This window comes from Glossina fuscipes, unplaced genomic scaffold (genome assembly GCF_014805625.2).
Source record: "Glossina fuscipes isolate IAEA_lab_2018 unplaced genomic scaffold, Yale_Gfus_2 147, whole genome shotgun sequence".
In the NCBI taxonomy this organism is placed as follows: domain Eukaryota; kingdom Metazoa; phylum Arthropoda; class Insecta; order Diptera; family Glossinidae; genus Glossina; species Glossina fuscipes.
The window spans coordinates 2,064,631-2,079,618 of record NW_023998490.1 but is presented as its reverse complement, the minus strand read 5'-3'; the positions used below and the strand labels follow the sequence as shown (position 1 = coordinate 2,079,618).

The following is a 14,988-nucleotide window of genomic DNA, read 5'->3' as shown; positions in this document are numbered from 1 at the left end:
GTCATTGTAAGTTGTAGTTTCATTGTAAAAACAAGTAAGAATATTACATTTCGGCAAGGTCAACTATTAGATACCCTGCACTATTTCGCCGAATAGTTACTCACTCGCTTTGCTAATAAAGCACAAAAAAGTTACATATTACTTTCCTACAAAAGCATACTGTTCATGAAACCCCCTTGGAGGAATCCTTATATGCGATGCTATCCGAGATATTGACCTACGTCGCCCAAATTCGGTAAGATTGAACTACTTTTCACCATGAAATATTAAAAATTATATCTTTTTACTGTATAAAAATTCAGCTTTAGTGGAAGCGATTATATGAGAGAAGGTTGAGGCGAACCAAATTTTTCATCGCAATTTAGAATGTCTAAATACTACTACAAAGCAAGCTTTATCGAGAAATTTTGACAATTGCCATTTTTTCCCATACGGCCTTTCAAAATATGGCCTCATGAGGTAAATCGTCGAAAAATCGGACCTATCCAAACCATAATCCATATTCAAAAGCAAGCCAATAATCATAAAGCACTAGTGAAATTATTTTTAAACCTTTAGACCGATTCTATTTTATAAATAAGTGGGATAAGTTTAATACACTTTAATACACTTTCTATATGGATATTTTCTGAATTAAAAGCGATAAGGAATTTTTATTTATATAAATTTTTATACTATTTGCATATATCTTGAAAAGTTTTCAGTGCCGTTCATTGTTTTAATTTTTCTTTGTCAATCTTCGCTTGCAAAATGAAATAGGCGGCTCTTGGCTAAAAAACCGTTAATTCGCCATTTCTTTTAAGCCAAAAGAAAATAAGAAGAATAAGAATATGAGGAGAATGTGCACAGAGTTGCTTGTAATAAAAAAGAAAAATAGACAAAAAGTGGCGACGCATTCGTCATGAGCTCTGTCAAAAAGACAAAGCAGTAGCGGAATAATCTGTTAAAATCCGGCCTGTCACACTTCTTCAATCCATTTTAAGTTCCATTTACACGCTACACAGATTGAGTTTTGTAGATTTAGAAATGATAAGCAGTCAAGTTATGAAATGGAATGTAGCCTGAGCATGCAGTGATGTTTTTTGAGTGAAATGAGACCCGCAATGTTTGCATTTAACAGAATTGAATCCCTTTTGTCGATTACGTTGGGCAATTAACATTTAAGTTGTTAAGTTGGGCATTTAACCATTTATTTATTATAAGCGACTCTGTGCTTTGCCTTTCAACAGGAAAATTAATCATTTATTTATGGCGCCGACCTGCTTATATACTTAATGTTTCTTTCTCCGTTATAAAATTAATTTAATGTACAAAGCAGTTGTAGGAACTGAATAATTGCGAAAAAATGAAAGAAGAGAAACTCAAAAATATTAATCGAGTGAAAAATTGTGAAAAATTAAAAATATTTCAAATAAAAAGAGCGTTTGTATATAAAATCATTATTTTAGATCTATAGTTGGTTATAAAAAACCATTTAAAACAGGCATTATTTTTTGATTAATTAAATGATGGAGACGAGTGAAAAAAATAACAATATCTTTTATATATATTTTTATATATATTAATAAAGTATTTAACATGCCGAAAACTGCATAAATTGCGTCAAAAAAGTGGAGGTTACAGTTATTACAAACATTCATTATATATTGTTTTTGAAAAATTTGAGTTTAAAATTAAACGCTCATACTATACATTTTTTTTTATAACAAGAAGCAAATGATAAATTAAATTCATATATGTATTCATATATATATATATATATTCTTAAATCTTAGCATAGAAACGGAGGCTATTGGAAAACAAAATTTTATTTTTTCAGTTTTCAAGAACGCTTGGAAATTATACATCAATCAAATCGTTATTAGGATAATTTTGTTGTTCTCCATTGCTAACGTTTTTATTTATATTATTTGGGTATCGAACGATATGTTAATAACGAAGGCGTCAAGGAAGAAGAATCGGAAACAATCAGGAAACCATTAAAAGAAAGGAAACCTTTAAAAAGAATAACAATTTCTTTTATATATATATATTTTTTTTTACATGTACTAACAAAGTATTTTAAATGTATAATAAAGATATTATATGAATAAAGCTATTTATTTCATTTATATTTAAATATAAATTATATGAATTAATATATAGCAACAGGAAAGGCCAGTTTGGTTTTCCCAATGACAAATGTTAGACGATGGGTTATATAAAGTAGTATTTATTTCTTTGAACTAGTCCAAGTACGTTTTAAGCCCGATAGCCGCCCCCTCTTTGGTCGGTTTGCCATTGATACTGGGTCGTTATCTTTTTCCATTTCCTGAACTGGCAATTTCCTATTGACGCCTGGTGTACTTGTCTCCACAGCATTTTTAACAAACTCTCCTAATTCTGGTGTCGGTTTGTCGTGAGTTTCTATTTGGGTCTCACAGAGTTGGGGTGGCCTATAATTAAATTTTGGGTTTGATGACAACAAATGCTTTTTACGAAATTTTGGGACATTTAAAGTCGAATGCCCGGTTTGTTTGGATTCATCATTTGTGTCATCGGCTTGTTGGCATAAAAATTGCTTTGAATTATTTTGAGGAAGAACCTATTTTCCCATCTCTTCACTTCCTTCATTGTTTTCAACTTTTATATTAGACTTTTTCTCAGTTGCTGATAATTTACTGCTACAGCTGGAGTAATCTCTTTCTCCTTTTTCTTTCCTGCTTGTTAAAGATGTTTTTAAGATTTTTTTTTTAGGCATCATCTTTTGCTTTTTGGAAATAACTTTATTTTTTATAGATAATAAACTATCCTCAAAATCATCATTGCTTTGATGAAATTCATTTAGCAAGGCTTCCATACGTTTTTTCCCTTTCTCGGATATTAGCACATTCTTGCCATTCGCTGTTTGAAAACTCGCAGAAACAAGCGAACTTTCAGGATTATTCACCTTGCTCACTTCATCTCGACTCACTTTACTTTTCACTTCTTCCCATTCGTTTTCAATAAAAATTTCATTCAGGCCAACTGTGTTTTTACCTACTCCCAACTCAGGCCGTTCTCCGCTAGCTTTTTGAAGTCCTAATGCAACATTAGTTTCTCTCAGCACCAAGCTCTTGGAGTACCCACTAATATTGTGTCTGTGTTTACCTTTAAATCATTTATTTATTTATTTATTTATTTATTTATTCTACTTAAACTAGAAACTCAACTAAACAAATAACAGTCGAGTTCAATTGGCTCTTAATGCAAATCTTATATTAATTAATAATAAAATTTAGTATAAGTATAATAAAGCCAATCAAAGTAATAATAAAATGATAAGCATGATAAAATGTAAGGAATATCAATGCCCTACCCTGGGTTATCTGCTCATTTACTGGGAACTTAGACGTATGGGGAAAATTGTTGTTCATCTACTATCTCAGTTTCACACTGATTAGATGGCGCCAAAGCTGAAAAATTTTAAATTAACTTAAATTAACTTAAATGTTGTGTCTTCACAAATTTTAAAAACAACTTACTTTGATTTACGTTGTAAGTGTCCTTTTTCTCGATATCGTCAGAACCTCGATCTAAAGCTTTTCCTAAAAAGAATGTACAAAGTTAGGGTTGTTAAAAAAAGCCTATAAAGAGTCACTTACTTTCTGGCGTAGGATCGTATAAAAGAGCCAATTTTGCCTTTTCTCTAAATTCACGGCTGTAGTTTTTCTTAGGTTTACCCCGTAAAATAAATAAAGGGGACCGTTCCAAATTCTTTAACTTTCTCTCGGGTGATACTGTTAAAAGGCGATGTAGAAAAGTCCTCAAATATTATATCCACAATTGTTTTCTTTTTTGTTGTCATTATGATCTCCTTCTTCTGATGCGTTTATGTTTTTTACTTCTTTCATCGAATCTTCCGTTTTATCACAACATTCGATTAACTCTTCATCAGCGATATGAAATTCACTTTCAGCAGACTGTGATAGTAATTCATGACTGCTGTAAATTTATGAGATGCTGTTAAATTGTCAAAATTGCTTATTGTCGTCTGCACATAAGGCCGAGAATCCACTAAGGACATTATTTCATCTTCGTATCGACCCATACTTTTTTCTAAAGCGATATCTTTTTGAATTACCAATGTTTTCATTCAACTTTGGGGATTCTACTTTCTCAGCCCTTTTTCAAATTCAATATTTTGATTTTTAATTCTTCTTGTTCTTCTTCTTCTATATATATTGTTGTTGCCGTTGCTTATCGTCAAGATGAACTATCACAAGAGATGCAAATCAAAGTAGTAAAAAACAATAACAAAATAGTATTATTATTACTATTATTATATTATTATTATTATTATTATTATTAATTTCGCCAGAGAAATAATTATATTATTATTATTATTATTAATTTCGCCAGAGAAATAATTAATTGCAAGCAACTCTGTGCACATTCTTATTCTTTTTGTTTAATTGTATAACATTAAACAAAGGCAACATCGAGAAGAGAGGATTTTATAATAATATAAATAAAGAAAGACAATAAAATAATGTAGTACCGTCTTTGCACACCTTGTGCTGCTGCTAGAAAAGCCATTAATGCACCAGGCGACATGTTCTCAGTGGACATAAGATGCCCACCCAGATAGCACCAAACCATTCAAATGGAAATTTGTTAAGCCTTGGAAGATTGTTTCGACTATTGTTCTGATACAAGGAATATGGCTAGCGTAATTATTGTTGTCAAACATTGCTAAAGAACGTCAGTGCAAAGAATATGAGACCGAAATACAAGAGTTGAGCGGAAAAATCAAAAATTCTGTGGACCAACAACAAGATGGAGAAGAAATTAAACTACCATCTCTGAAAAAAGGAGAAATTGCGCGAAGGAAATCAGAACTTGACTCTACCAAAAGAAACAGAAGCTTTAAAAGTTTCAAACCTTAAATTACGGGATTTGGGTATCAATAATGAGCAATTGCGGAATGCATATGCGTGAGACTAAATAAAAGGAATAGGGTTGCAGCCCCACTTGTGAGACTTATTAGGCAAATATTGCTTATAGCGCGCGTTATCTTTTTCAGGGGGTACGAGTAGTCCCTTGTTAAAAATAAACCTTTTTGTGTACGCATTGGCTGGTCTTTTTATTGTAATTTGACCAACACAAATATAATTTATTCTGCGAAGTGCTCCAAAATGGAAAAAGAGTCTCGATATCAAAGGAACTAAAATCCATCAGGGGATATCGCTTCGATTTTTAGATAAAACATTAAGCCAGTATACCAAATTTCATTAAAATACCTCAAAAATCGGAGCCAGTAGGTTGAACATACAAAAACAAGACGAACAGACGGACAGACAATCTTAGCGCAAATTCAAACACCTCCGATTCTGAATCGAATTGGTACAGTAAAAGATGCAGATAGACAGACAAGCTTCGATCGGTGTAGCAGAAACTTGGCCTGTCTTAATCCGTTCTGCGTGCGCACAAACTTAGTATGGCCTGTAACACAACAAGTGGTACAGGGTATGAAAAGCTGATGATTTTCGCTCTTTTTGTCATTTTGGGCTTTGCAATGGAATTTTAAATTAATCCGATTCCCTTCGTTGCTTTTTCGATCTTAAAATTTTTGTTAGTTGAAGCAACAACAAGCGTTCATCAACTATTTTAAATCATTTGTGAATGTTTTTGAATAGAAACTGTGAACATCAACTCGAATTTGAACATCCTTGAATAAACTGATATTCTTAGTTTCGCAACGAAAGATGCTAGATTTCTTTTCTGTAGCCCGGGACTTAAACAATTTATTTTATGTAAATGTTTATAATCGGTTTTTGGTCTTGACCAATCTTGACTTTGAAAGCATCTTTTGTATTTATTTTCCTTTTTATTCTATTGTTTACGTAAGCCGTATGTGCGCTCATTAAGTAATAAACTGTGTCGTGGATGTATTCCTGTTCGTGTGTTTTGTTTGTGTATGCGTGTATGTGATGAATGTATTTAGGGTGTTTGTGAATCTCTAAATATGTACATAATTTTATGTAAGGTGCTGTTAATTAATCTGAATACGAATGCTAACGCTGCCGAGTATATACATATCGTTATTGCTACGCCTTCATTGTTGTCGTCATCATCATCATCATCACCACCATCGTTTCTTTCATCGTGCTATTGCTATTCAAGGCTAATGCTATTTTGGCCCTGTGATGGACATCATCGTGTCATCGCTTCCTACGACTAAATCATTTCAAGCATATTTCATCTATCCACCTTTTTAATAGGCACGAACGTTGTTATTTTTCCTTTTATTGTCCTATTTTTAGACACGACCATTGTTTGCGTAAGGGTGTGGATTGTGATCGCCTCCCCCAACCATTTGTCGCAACATTTGTGTATCTTGACAAGCCCGTTGTTGCTGCGCTCCTTGTGATTGTTGTTGTTGTTGCTGCTGCTGAGAATCCTCTTTATTACGTCCCGTCGACGTATTGTTACCACGCTGTATGGTACGGTCTTCATAACGGGTTCGACCTTGTGAAGCCATAGGCCGGTTTAAAGTACTATTCGAGTTATTCGGTGAATGTGCTGAAGCACTGTGAGAATCGATGAATTTGGTAACGAAATCCTGTTCTTTCCAACCATGCTTTTTGTACACATCACGTAGTTCATGATGTTGCCACATTGTAAACAAGACCTGACTAGCAAACTTATTCACACAGTTTGTATATTTTTGGCGTTGACTGGTTATATTCATAAGGCGTTCTACACCGCCGGCATCTAAGAGCGAACGCGAGAATTCCGCATTTTTCTTGATCACCTCATTAATGGTAGCCAATACGGCGGTTATAGTGTCGTCCGATGTATTTTGATCATGTTGTGGATTGCCCGACGGCAATTTTTGCACCAAATCACGCATAGCATATTTGCCAATGAGTTCCTTATTACGCTGATCTATAGCTAAATTTCTTAAAGCGGTGGCAACAGCACACACAACTCGATCCACTTCCATTCTTAACAATTCCACTAAAATTGGCAGACCTTTTTCCTTACGTACTGCAGCTCTAATATCTATGCTTGGCTGCCAATAGCAGGCTGATAAGTTTTGTATAGCACCGGCGGCCGCCTCTAATGTTTCGGGATTGGAACAGCTCTGTAATAGAGCCAAATAGTATTGCACAACTTCCGGTTGCCATAAGTGTTCATAGCCTTTCAGGGGACCTCTATTGACGGTCACATCGGCAGTATTTTTGGCCGCACCAGCATGTCCCACAGTAGCAAGAGCACTTTCGTTTTGTTCACTTTGAGCTTGAGCCTTTTTCTTTTTACTAGTGCCGAAACAACCAAGGTTCTCTCCTAGAAATTCGAAAAAGCTGTAATTAGATGACCATTTGAGAAAGAACATAAATTTAAATGTACCTTTGCTGGAGGATAAAGCCCGCGTGGGTACCGCGTTCGGTTGCTTATCGTAGTTGGGATCCTCAACTTCCTGGCAGCGATATGAAAGATTACGCAATATACAAACACAGTTTTCGACAGTCTTGTTGCTGATGTTATTCTTCTCAATCGCTTGTCTTACAACATACAACAGGCACTCGACTAAATGGTCATAATTACGCAGTTGAGTGCGTGCATATTCGCCGGCCGAGCTGACGTTACGCAAAACGCCGGAAGCATTGCGAAATACGGTGGAAAAACATGTATCACCGGGACAAACGGGGTCCCAGCCGGAATGTGGATGAATAATATTACTAACAATGGCAGCCAAACATTCATCAATGATATAACGTTTGATATCCTCACATGAAGACATATTCCATAAGACACCCGTCACTAATTCCCTGACTTCAGATTCTTGAGTGCGGCACAATAAATTAACAAGAGCGGCCAGGCCACCGGCGTTTTTAATTTCACGTTTGTTTTCATCATTTTGACGACCATAAGATAAATTACGCAAGGCTCCGCACGCATTTCTGCAAAATATCAGTTAAATAATTTTATTGCAATGAAATCTTAAAAATCATTTTAAACTTACTTGTAAATCTCTGGCGCTTCATAGGAGAGCAACCTTATTAGTGGCGGTATACCTCCTAGAATACGAGTTCGTTGTTTTATGGGATCGTCCATGTAACATAAATGCTGTAGATAGGCAGCCGCGTTCGCCTTAATGGCATTATTCGGATTATTTAAAAAGCTGATGACTTCCGATAAATTTGGGTCACGCCATCGCATAGTCGAGCATATATCGCTACAAGAACCATCAACTAATTCATCTTTGCCTCCATTACGCATATGTTGTGAAACGACACCAAATGAACTGATGGTTAGCTGCGACATTTTATTTTGAAAATCATGAGGATCTTCAAAGGCCTGCGGAGCAAGGCCCATGGCACTAGCGGCTTCAGCACCATTACGATTATCATCGAACATTGACGGTCTCGCCCCGTAAGCATTTGTCTTGGCACTCACTGTCGGCATCACGTAATTAGCTTCTGATACGTAACCATAGGCCACAGGCGAGTCCTCAGCATATTGACCATCTGAAGGAAATGGCATTACTGGATTTATACCGTACTCGGACATTTCCTCATATTGTGTGGGCTGTATGTAACGTAGGGTGGGCATCATGGCTGCTTGATCGGTAGGCAGCCCCACGGGATTACTCAGCTCTTGTACAGAGCTAGTCAAATTATTTTGTGAGCCTATAATTTTCGCAGCCGAACTATGCTCAGTGCGATATGAGCACTGTGAGCCAATACGGGAAACAGCCACACCGGCTGGTGCTTTAGTCGCATACAACGGTGCATTCGGATACACTGTCGTATACTGACCGTAATCTTGCAGGGCTGTGTTCTGGCCATCGAAATCGGCTTCATCAGATATGCATACTGAAGGCTCCATACCGTGTTAATATTTAAAGTACTAAAACTTAAAAAAAAAAAGAACCGTGAATATATATATACGGCTGACGTATATGGTCGTGCTCCTAGAGCGCTTTTCTTTCCTCAACGCGGCTTGGGTTAACACAAATGCACTGCGAAAAAAATACAGCGCAAAGGAGTAAAAGATTTTAATAAAAATTTTCTGTTTTACCAAAACCTTGGTAATACGACGAAAAAGCAAAATCCCTTAGTGTAATGGTATTAGCATACGCCCGTTATACATAACTGCCGGTTTAATAATTTAATAAAACGAGTACGAGTATTTTCCTTAATTCATGTACGTTCGTGGTCTAATAACGTTTACAGATCATCAGTTTCATCTTCCGAACAGCAAATTCTCCTTTTGTTTGTAAATCATTTTTTTCTTTTAAAACTTTATGAGTTTTTCCGACAAAAATTTTATTTCGTTTTCATCTAAACTTTTCTTGCTTTTGTTCGCTCTCCTTTCTGTCTTGGGATGTATATAACAGGAGATGAACAAGACAAAAAAAAAGCGCAAGTGGAATTCATATGTATGAAAATTGGGCGTAAAATGTCAGTTAGAAAAAAAATAATAAGAGAAGAGAAATAAGACGAAATAGAAGAAGCATCAGCAACGTAAAATTTTGCCACCCGTTACGTGCCTTAGTTTTATTTAGTGGCTTGCAAGCTGGATGCTTGGTCGCTACATTCAATATATTAATAATTGAAATGAAATGTTAAACTGAAAATACCTTCATCATGTATATGCATAGACCAGCTAAACTAACGCATATTGATGTTCAACAATGGTTAAGAAAAATATGCGTACACAAGGAATATAATTATACTTACGTAGATATGATGTGTAGCATAAATGTCGCAATCGTAAAAAAATCGAGATAAAAAATTGCTATTTGACATAGGCGTTCTTCTTTTATTTTTAATGTCTATAAGTAAGCGCGCATTTAAAGGTAAAGGAGAAAAAGCTGGAAAATTAATTTTGGAGCTAAAACAAATAGCGATCTAAATTTGTTGTTTTATAGGTTATCCAGTTCATCTTTCTGCACAGTACAAATCTGGGACAAATTTAGCAAAGCATTTTAATTAAGAAATATGTCGCACAGTCGCATAGAACAGTCTCTTTAATGAAGCAAATCAGGTGTGACTACTTAAATGAGGTGATAATAATTTTTTTTGGGAAAAGGGAAGCGGGAAGCGAATAAGAATCATGTTTACTGACTGGAAGGAATATTGAACACCTTTAGATATAGAAGCATAATTTAAAGAAAACGGGACAGGAAAACTGACGATTTTTTAATATCTGATATAGTAAGAAATTTTTAAATTTTTAAATTTAATTTTGCAAACTTGTAAAAAAAAAGGATAACTCGAGACAAAAGTGCAAAAGTTTTTGTGATAATTTATGATTTATATATTTTTTAATGTTATTACACAAAACTAAATTTTTAACTTTGCATTAAAGGAAAGGTTTAACATAGGTTTTTTAATATTGCCTCTTTTTCCAGGTACTGTATAAGCCAAGCGTTTAAGAAGCAAATTTGCTCCATTTTTGCTATTCATCTTTTCGAAATCTGCTCAATCAGCGTTCTGGGTAATTACCTGAGAGATTTTTCCTTGAAAAATCTCAAAGAAAAACTGATATCTAAATTGTAGCTTTAGCTTGGAATTCACATTTTATGTTCAATTTATTGATATCATTGATTTACCTTAATTGTTAGGAGTACTGCAACTAACGTCTAGTTCTAGCTGACATAAAACTTGATTCAGTTTAATTATACTCAATTAATAATTCCTTGCTTCAGTTTTTTTTACGCTACGGAGTGATACCATCAATAAACAAGTAAGATCCAGAGAACCTGAATAGGTTTCTTTTATACAAATTGTATGTTCCACTCTTCCTCTTTCTTGTGTATAACAAATAAATGAAAATTTGTTTGTTTTCATCTAAGTATTCCGTCGCATATTGGTCACTAAAAAACCATTTCAGTCTAGATGTTATAAGTGTCGCAGAGGAAGGATTTTTTAAGCAAAATAATAATAAATAGGGACACTCACTGAACCATTTTCTTTCTCTAAATAAATTTCCTGACTTTATCCATAGTGGTTTTTAAAAAGGAAAAATCATGAAGTTAAGGTAAAGATAGTTGAGATATTTGCCCAATTCGTTAGCCTTGACATCGATTGTTTCCATTCTTCTTGTGTTTGGGATATGCATCTAATGAAAAATTATAACCGCCGTGTAAGCCATTGCAATTGAAAAGAATCCGAAGATTTTTCAATTAAACAACAGAGTTGTTTTTTGTCAAAACGAAAATTTTCAACTTTGCCTATGTTGGTAAATTGATATAACGAAGGATTTTAAATGTTCATAGATAAGCCGCGTCTTTCTGTCAGAAACTAATGCAACCATTCACTCAAAAAAAGAAAAGTATATATATATATATATTTAATATTTGAAAAGCTTTCTCTACTACTTAATTCTTAGGGGTGTTCTTGGCGTAACAGCATTTCTGAATTATCTTTAAGAAAAGTGAAATTCTTAATTTTGAATCTATCCACTGATACAAACCAGTCAAGCCCCTACTATTTTTAATTTGGTGGGCAATATGATCAAGCAAAATATAAGAGTCTACTGCACATATGTATTATGACCGAAAAATTAACTAAATTTGTTACAGGTTCAGTATGATAATTTACGAAAAAATTAAGATATATTGTGGATATTAGTCTTCCTTGCACCCACCTTAACTCTTTGGTTCATCACTTTTGTCATTAAAAATTTGTTCAAATATGAATGAAAACGGCGAATTTCTACTGTATAGCATACCGTTCTTGAAACTTGGAGAGAATGACGATATGGATTCTAATTATGTTTTCTTGAGAGTTACCGCAGGCATGCATTCACGACTACCGCGGTATATCGAAATAATCAATAAGACAGCAGGAAAGAAGAAGTATTTCAGCCTATTCGCCATTTGTTTTGCATTTTTTCTGTTTTGTATTTAATGAAAGAAATATTATAATGAAATTTAAGAATTCATCAATTTCACTTTTCACCCACATATCATTTATACTCAAGAACTAAAAAACCCCTACTAGATATATCTGCAAATATAATTGTAATTCTGATCCGTTAATATGGTTTTGTCTTGAGAGATGTAGGGTATTGAAACTGTATCTGTATGCATCATGAATACTTATAATATTTACTGTTTGTAAATTTTACACACATTTCTTCGACGATATTGATTTTTCAAACTTTGAAATGTTGATGGTATGAAATTTTTTTACGTCCATATATACATACACGTTTAAGGGAACTTCGATATATCTACTAATATACATAAATACATATGTATACCCAATTACGGATATGGTAAAGCATAAGTATACCAACAACACCACATAACATACTTACACATAAAAACTAAGTTTTTGTTTTTCATATTTTCTTCTTTTTTTTTGTACGATTTTATACGTATGTAAGTGCATACATATTTTGTTGTTTACTGTTTAGCATTGACTCATAATTATGTAGACACAAACGAACACCAGCACACATTTAGGAATCGAATTCCTTATAACTTTAATCAAATTTAATTTAACAGGACCTCAATATAAGATTATAATCGAAATTTAGAAAAAAAAAAAAAATTTAATTATCGTTTATTTACCTGCAACTTAAATGTAATTATGTGTATGAGACTTTTTGTCTTTTCTATATTTTTATGTGATGATGTGTGTGATTGTTGTATCGTCGTTCGTCTTCTTTTCTTGCAACAGTAGTAGTAAAAAGAAAAAAAGACGTTTTCTTCTTTAACTTGTTTCCGACTTTCTCACGTATAAAACTTTTCCAACATAATTTCACTGTTATATTTCCTTTAACTGTATAAATAATAATGTACTAAATGTATTTTACATTTACTTTAACTTTACTTCTAATTTTATAAAAACACTTAAAGTGCATTTGTTTCAATTGGAATTAATTATGTTTCTCTCTCAGTCGCGAAAAAACTTTAATTGCACTTTGGTATTGCCAGTAGTGAAGAATTTTTATTAAAATCAATTCATATGGCATTTTTTAATACTTCATAAAATATTCATACCAATTTTTCTCATGCAATTCTGTTAATTTTTATATAAATATGCCTAATTTCGATATATTTTTACTTTACCAATAAAGCGGACTTCACAAATAGCAGAGACGCGGATGTAAAAATTAGTAGTAGTTAATTATTAATAAAATAGCACTATTCGATTCAATAAAGTTTTTAGAAAATTTTAAAAATGTTGCCAGCAGCAAAATAAATAATTTGAAAAAACTTTTACAACAAATACAGCGTTCTCTCAGCTTTCTTAGCATTTATTTTAAGGAATGTGCAACAAACTCTGTTTTATTTGAGTGAATTGAATTTATTTCAAATTCAAAAAATTTCAACCTTGGTTATTTTCAGACACAAGCGACTTGATTTTATTCAAATTCAAAGAAAAATTTGTTGCTTATGAGTGTTTTCATTCATTTCACATTAACATCATAAATTTATTAAAAACAACTCTGTGCTGAACATATGGTACTTGCATCAATTCACATCGGTTAAAGCCAAGTACTTGAAAAGGGAAACTGATAATAGAAGGATTTGTGATAAGAATGTCTGCCGAAATAAAGCCTGCCCAACGAAACAATATTCGCTTTAGCACCAGGAAGCCTGAATTATTAAGCAAACTAAAAGGGAGCGGTGATGATATCAATGCCGCCATATTAATACCCGGTGAAAGTGGAGTAATCAGCGTATCATACCATAAGTAAGTGATGACGTCAACATCCGTAAACTCTCTTCGCTTTCACTGTGAGCTTAATTTAATTAAATTTTCAAAAGTATTGTGCTTAATATACCGCATTTCACAGAAGTCTGAGGATATGGTTAAAACGTGATTCCCGGCAGTATTGGCCATGAATTTGTCATATAGATGTTAAGATAGGTCGATGTACATAGATACGTTTAAACCATTGACCGATATTAAAAAATCACCTGCTCGCAAACCAGCCTGGGCACAGAATCTAGCGATTCGGAGATAAGTAGCGACATTGGGGATGAACCGTACAATTACTATGGTACATGTGACCTGATCCGTCGAAAGAATCCCAAAAAGAAACCACGTGTGGATGAGCGGTAAAAAGTTTATAATAAAATATATTGTCTTTATTCATCATAATGTACATGCAGAAACAATGAAAATCCATGATTTATAGAAAAAATTTAAGAAATGTTTCGCATGTTCCGTCAAAATAACTTTAATCTGAGAAAAGCATAAAAAAAATATATTAGATGTTGATATGCGCTTCATGAAAAACTTACATTAAATCTGAAATCCTGTTTAGAATCTTGCAATTTTTCTATTAAAACTGGCAATTTTATGGGAGGTAGTGACCGTTTTGAATTGCTCCCGAAAGATGGCGTACAATTCGCAAAGCCAAAAAACAATCCTTAAGGGGGGCTTTTTAATTGATAGAGCGTCCATAGATAACCCATTTAAAACTTCAACGGCAACTCAAAGGTTTGGTTCGACAAATTTTGCCATTGACCTCTCCTTCAAACCGCATACCGATAAGAAGATGACTTAAAGAACACTGCAATTCCTCTAGGAACTGCTGATGAAAAAAAAAAGGGAATACCAAGCCGCAAAATATTGAGAATGTTCAGCTGCCACGCCCATAGCGGCCCCGTTGGGTCCGGGAATACAATTGGGACATTGATCTGCCCCCCCCCCGACATATAGAATGTTTTATCCGCTGAATTTATAACCTTACATCAAATTGTTTAAAGATATAAAAATTCGTAAAGTATTTAGAGATCTCAATTACAACCGTGCAATAATATATTTTATTTTTTTCAGACGAAGGAACATATTGTGGAAAAGTATGGAGGTGAAGAACATTGAAGAACATTTGCAAGCACCACCTAAATCGCTACTGTTGGCCCAAACCGAAGATTATATAGAGTATTCGCGTAGCGGCAAAGGAATGGAAAAACCAAAAGCTCGTAGTATATATGAGAATATTTATCTTAGTAATATCTTAGTAATATATAAACTGGGATTATCTGGGAAA

At 33.8% G+C, this 14,988-nt stretch overlaps 2 protein-coding genes across 5 annotated transcripts; one reads left to right on the top strand and one right to left on the bottom strand.

Annotated features, from left to right (window-relative positions):
• Positions 1 to 5,828: 5,828 nt before the first annotated feature.
• LOC119641236 (catenin delta-2) lies at positions 5,829 to 12,940 on the bottom strand. Of its 2 annotated transcripts, none has more exons than XM_038039802.1 (4): positions 12,554 to 12,940; positions 7,991 to 8,883; positions 7,375 to 7,928; positions 5,829 to 7,311 (listed from the first exon to the last, which is right to left on the bottom strand). In XM_038039802.1, the coding sequence occupies exons 2-4, from the start codon at positions 8,854 to 8,856 to the stop codon at positions 6,281 to 6,283; spliced, it is 2,451 nt and encodes an 816-aa protein (XP_037895730.1). In that variant the 5' UTR covers positions 8,857 to 8,883; positions 12,554 to 12,940; the 3' UTR covers positions 5,829 to 6,280. The 2 variants fall into 2 exon arrangements, with proteins under 2 accessions (XP_037895730.1, XP_037895731.1); XM_038039803.1 differs by lacking the exon at positions 12,554 to 12,940 and adding an exon at positions 12,298 to 12,497.
• A 578-nt stretch (positions 12,941 to 13,518) lies between these two features.
• Positions 13,519 to 14,764, top strand: LOC119641242 (WD repeat and FYVE domain-containing protein 2-like). 3 transcript variants are annotated; one of them, XR_005247808.1, is made up of 3 exons: positions 13,519 to 13,726; positions 13,786 to 14,050; positions 14,260 to 14,764. XR_005247808.1 is itself a non-coding variant. In XM_038039814.1 (2 exons), the coding sequence occupies exons 1-2, from the start codon at positions 13,528 to 13,530 to the stop codon at positions 13,832 to 13,834; spliced, it is 204 nt and encodes a 67-aa protein (XP_037895742.1). In that variant the 5' UTR covers positions 13,519 to 13,527; the 3' UTR covers positions 13,835 to 14,764. The 3 variants fall into 3 exon arrangements, 1 of the variants encoding a protein (XP_037895742.1); XR_005247807.1 differs by having other exon boundaries at positions 13,786 to 14,764; XM_038039814.1 differs by having other exon boundaries at positions 13,519 to 13,682; positions 13,786 to 14,764.
• The last annotated feature ends 224 nt before the right edge of the window (positions 14,765 to 14,988 follow it).

Bases quoted from the DNA above. Each gene is read 5' to 3' on its own strand.
- LOC119641236 (XM_038039802.1), bottom strand. From the start codon at position 8,856: ATGGAGCCTTCAGTATGCATATCTGATGAAGCCGATTTCGATGGCCAG. The intron at 7,929-7,990 runs GTAAGTTTAAAA...GATATTTTGCAG, and splicing joins GAAGCGCCAGAGATTTACAA to AAATGCGTGCGGAGCCTTGC. The intron at 7,312-7,374 runs GTACATTTAAAT...TCGAATTTCTAG, and splicing joins GGCTTTATCCTCCAGCAAAG to GAGAGAACCTTGGTTGTTTC.
- LOC119641242 (XM_038039814.1), top strand. From the start codon at position 13,528: ATGTCTGCCGAAATAAAGCCTGCCCAACGAAACAATATTCGCTTTAGC. The intron at 13,683-13,785 runs GTAAGTGATGAC...CGCATTTCACAG, and splicing joins ATCAGCGTATCATACCATAA to AAGTCTGAGGATATGGTTAA.